The sequence below is a fragment of the Danio rerio genome, chromosome 2, assembly GCF_049306965.1.
Source record: "Danio rerio strain Tuebingen ecotype United States chromosome 2, GRCz12tu, whole genome shotgun sequence".
Lineage (NCBI taxonomy): Eukaryota > Metazoa > Chordata > Actinopteri > Cypriniformes > Danionidae > Danio > Danio rerio.
The window spans coordinates 50,905,243-50,911,822 of NC_133177.1; the positions used below are offsets into that span (position 1 = coordinate 50,905,243).

General features: G+C 34.8%; 1 protein-coding gene across 4 annotated transcripts in view; it reads right to left on the bottom strand.

Annotated features, from left to right (window-relative positions):
• Positions 1–6,119, bottom strand: part of cul3a (cullin 3a) — a 37,730-nt gene extending 31,611 nt beyond the window's left edge. For 3 of the 4 annotated variants that reach the window (XR_012385077.1, XR_012385076.1, XR_012385075.1), the window contains exon 1: positions 5,905–6,111. Coding sequence is in view for 1 of the 4 variants with exons in the window: in NM_199691.2 (NP_955985.2) it covers positions 5,905–5,988 (84 nt within the window). In the remaining 3 variants the exon portion in view is untranslated. 4 annotated transcript variants of the gene reach the window in all.
• Between the last annotated feature and the right edge of the window lie 461 nt (positions 6,120–6,580).

The following is a 6,580-nucleotide window of genomic DNA, read 5'->3' on the forward strand; positions in this document are numbered from 1 at the left end:
TAGAGCAAATTCCATTTTTCTTTTTGATGTTTTCATGCCAGTTTATCAGGAAGTGATGATTTTGTTCTCTTGGACTTGTTGGATGCAAAAGGTGCTTTATTCATAAAAATGTTGCACGCCATTTCAGATTTGCATTTAAGTTCAATTAGCATCTTTGCATGAAAACGTAGCAATTGTAGATTCACAGACAGAAAACACCTCGCCTGTCTCTATCTGCTAAGCGTTCAGACAGACAGGTCTTGAGACTAATAGGCCTGTGCAAACTAGTCTGTGGATTAAAGTCATTTAGAAAGCTATAACAGTTATAAATGTAGGTAGGAATGGGTGTGAGTGCGCAAAATTTAGCTAAATTATTTCTTTAATCACACCTGCTCTGGCAATTACTGGACCCAGCAGAAGACTATAAAAAAACAGAAGAGGAACCAGTTCTTCTATGAACAAAAATCCCTCCAGCAAAACGTGCGTATGTGTGTCAGGCATGCAAGCAGGTTTCTAAACTGGGTTTCTGTGGGATCAAGTCATGTCGATGCAAAGGCCCTGATGTAGAAAGTCCGGAGAAAAAAAAAAACTGAAGCAGAAAACAGATCATATCAGTATTGACATATTTAACGTGAATTTAAAAGAAGCTATAGTGTTGCATTATAAGCATAATATTTAACTGCTTTCAATGATTCAGCATGATTAATAAACACAAGACTGTGGAATCATCATACAGAATGTTTGATTTCAAGCACTGAACTAAAGTTATAAAGTGAGTTTGTAGTAAAAGCATGTTATTATATGTGGTAATTTCATTGCAGCATTTACTACATAGATCACTGAGAAACTACGAAAATATCTGTTATCTCAGAATGATTCTCTCGATGTCATTGACTAATTAAATTGAATTTGATTTTATAAATGAATTTTGCGTAGCTTATCAGCGAACAACAACTCTGTAGTAAACTCTGCTCCATTTAATGGACATGCTGGAGGTTTACCCGAACCAGCTTTACTGACAAAATGTGTACGAAAATTGCCTTTGAATTAATCACCAGGTAAAAAAAAAGGCAAATGTGCATATTCCTCTGGCAATCATTAAAATGTCATGCTCATTAAAATTTGATTGATTTTGATTCAGGATTCTTTCAGCAATAGTTTAAAGAACCGTATTTATTGAAAGTCTGTTTTGTAACATTGTAATTGTACTCAATCTCGCTCTTTTTATTGCATCCTCACCGAATTGGAGTTAATTATTTGTTTGTTTGTTTCTGTCTCCAGCCCGAGACTTTCTACATTACAAAATGAAAGAGGAACCCTGTAAAAGTGACTCATTGAAACCGAAGAGTGGGTCAACAAAATGATTTAAAAGTCCATATGAAATCGGATCACAAAAATTACTGTTTTAGGTTTTTGAGGTAGAACAAATGAACCAAAATGTGCTTAGTTTTGGATTGTGCTGCACAATATATCATTTCAGCATCGATATCACAATGTGCAAATCTTCAATAGTTAATAGTTATTTCAATTGAATTTAAACAATTTGGACAGGAAATTAAGAAGTCTGCCACTTTAACAAACATTAACTCTTTATTTACTTCGATAAGGGCTGCAGGATATTACAAAAAAAAAAAAAAAACAATAAACATAGCAATATTTTGTTTTTCTGTAATACGAATAAAATTTCACCAGATGACTTGAATATCTCTACTAGGAAAGAATTAACAGTTTTAGATTAACTGAAATGATACTGTATGGAATGTGAATCATTCATTTAAAAAAAATAAATAAAAATACAACCTACAAGCATAAAAAAAAAAGTTACAAATGAAATTAATGGTTTTCTGAAAAGTCTGGAAGTAATCAGGTACAATAATTAAATAATAACGTGTAAAATAATACTGCATAGTCTTCACTGACAAAATATTTCAATAAAAATAAGCATTATTAAAGACACAAAGGGTAAAATTTCTTATGCCTGACTGCTTTTACAATCCTGATGCCCCAAAAACACATGCAAATGACGAATTATAATCCAGACGCAACACTGCATATGCTGCAATGTGACTATTGCAAATGATCACATTGTGATATCAATACTGAAACAATATATTGTGCAGCCCTTATTTAGATTATGAAGCTTGAAAACCAAAAAGCTAATTTTTTAAAATTCTTATCTTTATTTTGTTGTCTTTATCTCTTCTTTAATTTGTTTTATTTTGTAAACATTTGTACATTTTTTGCAGATGCACTCTCTTACAAAATAATCCCAATCAATGTAAAAAAATGATGAATTCTTTTATAATAGTCAAGTTGTAAAATGACATTCATATCACAATAGATAGTTAAAGTCAAACATATTATCCCTCCTGTGAATTTTTTTTGTCCAAATGATATTTAACTGAGCAATCATTTTTTCACAGTAATTCCTAAAATACTTTTTTCTTTTGTTGAAAAAGATGTCTCAATATTGTCAAATAATTATTTTTCTGTCGTTTTTTTCCCAATATTGTGCAGTCCTTGTTGTGGATAAACCAGGATTTTTGAGGGGGAAAAAACAGCAAACTAAAGCCAACATTATGCAAAGCTGACGAGAAACTTGGCAAACAGTGTGAATTTACATGAGAGCTGAGAGCACGTGAGATGTTTCAAATGAGAATATGCGTATTACTATTAAGAGAGTGATACTATGACGAAAAAAATGAAGGCAGCTGTGAGATTTCGAGCGAATTCCTCTGACAGGGTGAGGCATGTCTGATCCTAGAAGCAAATGTAGCTTTTGAATAAGAGTGATGCGTTATCATATTACTGCTTATCTGAACCAAAACGGTATTTTTGTGGATGTCCTGACAGGTGTCACACACTCTCAGATGAAGAAGGGAAGGGGGTTTCCAGACTTTGGAAAATTAAACGGCATGCAAACATTTTTCCTTTCCTGCCTGTTATTAAGTTTATTCTGACCTAATTCATTCCACCAGACCGCCATGGACAATCCTGCAATGCACATCATTTGATCTGAGTGGAGCTAATAAAAGAACAGAAAACTGCAGAAAATTGCAGAGTGATGCACGTCATGCTGATGCAAAATGTGCTGCAGTGACATTGAAACACAAAAACACAGCTGCCCAGGACGTCAATCATCAGTGGGATAATCTAGAAAACACCAAACAAGCCCTATGATATTTCACAAACCTTAACCCTTTGGTGCTGTTCTAAAAAACTCGCCCCAATAATATTTTGTTTTTTGTTTGTGTTTTTTCTTTTTTACAGAATTTGTTCAGTTCAACAGAATCTTACAATTAATACCGCAATAAAAGTTTAGTTACTAACTTTAAACAGGTTTGGCACTTGAAGTAAAATATAAAATATCCTTCAAAGTTTAAATTAAATTAAAATTTATAATGTTTATAGTTCTGCGTCGAGTGAGGGCCGTGATCCACAGGACCTGCCTTGTGCGTAGTCTTGCATTTATATTTCTGCGTGCTGTTTGTGTTGCTCTGCAATAACAAAACTCTAGCAGACAGTAGGTTATGTTCCTCTGTGTCGAGTTTCTTTGTGGGTGTTTTGTTTTTTTCTAAACGCTACCTTAATGTACACGTAGCTAAAACTCGGTTTGAGACGTGCAACAACTTTAATCAAAAGGTAAACGCAAAACAAAAGTTTCCATCAAGAGCTACTTCATGGAACTCGACACTTGTAAACACTCACTCCATTGGGCTCGTGGCTATGCACCACCCACACTCAGCACAGCTACCAAGCCGACCAATCACAGAGCTTGCGCTTCATGTCACTGCAAAGTGTAGATATTTTTCGAGAGGTGCACGTCAGCATCGACATCAGCTAAAGCGAGGGCTTTGCCAAAGATCTTTCAATAAATATATAGATTATTTTAGAACAACCCCTTCCCCAACAATTTAACACCTTACAAATAATAAAAAAACACATTTCTTACATAAATATGTGGGAATGCATCCACATAAGATCTTATGGTAAATCTTTTTTTTTTTTTGAGATATCAGCTTCAAATTTGAAGTCATGGCTTAGACTACACTCAAAAAATGATTACTGTTGCCTGTTCAGAATACCAATTTAAAATGAGCTAAAACAAAACAATTATTGTAATATTTTTAGCCAATTGATTTGTTTTATGTTCAATCAACTTAAATTTGTAAACAATTAAGTTAACTTAAGCGTTTTGTGTTGGGAGAATATGAAGGAATTGTGTTGGTCCAACCACCTGGTTGGGGGATTTGTAGTTTCCAGCATGGCTCGAGTGGGATTGAATTAAGAGAGGGAAATATTGATGATAAAAGTAATCTTAGGTGTTTAAACTTAATAGAAAGACTTGTTAGGAGTTTAATCTTTACTTTAGTTTGAAGATTTACAAGTAATGCTTTGAGTTTTGAGATTTCCACCTTGCAGAAGCACCTATGCTCTGGGTGTTGGCAGCTTAATTAACAGAAATGCAGTTTTTGTTGCTTTGCTCAGTGAGCAATAACTGTCCTAAGATCTGAGATCAAGTCTCAATCACCTGTATATGTAATGCATGTAATATGCTTAAAAATTTATCTTTTAGTTAATTAAGAATAACACATAACACATAACAGACATGCATGATATTATCCGATCTTTAAGTTAAATAAAAATACAAATGTAATTCATTTTTTATTTGATAAAATAATGTTGGACCAACTCAGTTGCATTTAATTGTGGAAATAATTTTTTAGTTGGTGCTAAACAAATTTATTGGATGGAAATTCTGCTCTTAATTAAATTGAGTTCATCCAATGAGTTATTTTTTGAGTGTAGTGCACGGTTTAGATTAAAACATGTTATGGAATTATATTAATACAACACATTTTAAAACAGCATTTAAAAAAAAAATACTTTCACTCAAATAGTAACTTTTACTTTATAACAGTTTAAGTTGGATCTAATATTCATTCATTTTCCTTTATTCATCAGGGGTCGTCACAGCGGAATGAACTGCCAACTTATCCAGCATATGTTTTTACAAAACAGATGCCCTTCCAGCTGCAATCCAGTACTGGGAAACGATCTAATATTACTAAAATTAAAAAATTAATCAAATAAAATCTTAAAATGTGAGCAGAACTAGGGGGTTAAAGCTGTGCAGTTAAAAGTATTTTGCAGAAATAGGCAACAAAACAAAAGGAGGCAAACTTTTTGTTCCAAATAATTATTTATTTACATATACTATCTATACAATATGAATTGACTCTTTAAGAATTTAAAGTAGGTAAAGTTAGCATCTAAACGGTTGAAAGCACTTTATCTTTTAACATCACACAAACACCAGAGTGTCAAGAAAACACACAACGTCATTAATTGACAATGAACTTAATTAACCAGACATTACAGCAAATATGTAGGACACCGATGACGACAGAAAAACAGTACTAAAAAAAAAAATCGACCATCAACACCACAGACATGGTCCAACAAAATGCACAACATCAACCATTTGAGTGACAACAAAACACTAACGGCTAGTCTGACAACACAAGACCCAAGGATCAAAACACTGAAACAAAACAAGCAGATCAAAGAAAAGATCCCATATTATCTGCTGGATATGAACTGATAATGATATTAACAGCTTTGTGTTCAAAACGGATAAAGCCAGAACGAAAGAATCAATGAGTTTTGAACACTTTCCACACTGGCTGTTTCAATACTTCAAATCCCTAATCTCTCAATTAATTAAGCCATGTCGACATATTTAACACGCTAACGCTAGTATTAACAGCGTTATACGCATTTCCTAATCAAAAGTCTCCGCTAATATCTCAAACTCAGCCTCAAAACATCTAAACATGCGGAGGCCTGCTGCTTTGCTCGATCCCCGGCACTCGAGTCCCCACCACGAGCGCCTGTGGCGCGCACATTCCGGCTGATACTTACGGGGAAGGCGCGGATCCGCATCTTGGTGTCCTTCTTCGTGCCGGGTTTGAGGTTGGACATGTTTGGGTTAGGGAGCGATGCCATCAACAAATGTTAGGGTGGGTGTTTTGAGGGGAAACACGGACAAATCTCGCCCTCTTTCCCCCCCAGGTTTGAGTCCCTGTAGCTTACTCTTTCCCTCTGTCTCTACAGCGATGGCGGACGACTGGGTGAGATCTCGCGAGACTGAAGATTGCGCTAACAAGAACGCGTCCAATATCGCGAGAGCGGGGGCCAGCTGGAGCTGACATGTGGTAAACAGCAGTCTGTCGCCGACTCGCTCGCAGAGGGAAGAACAAGCTTCATGGATTCACTGGTTTCGTAGTTTAAAACGATGTCATGAAATTTAAACATGACATTAGTATTGTGTGTGAGTATGTTTTCAATGTTGTTTTTTAATATTACTGAAATTATTTAGCCATTTAGCAAACGCTTGTATCCATTGCGTCTTTCGCGAGGAACACCATAAGCAGTTTATTGGTAGGTTAAATTAGACTATACCAACAGTTTCGTGTCATTTATAAAATGTGTAACTGTAAAATAACACGCGTATAATTATATAGCGATTTATTTCAGAAGTTTTACAGTGGCCATTAAGTTTTGGACACTTCAAGTGAACTTTTTTCTTCAGAAGAAC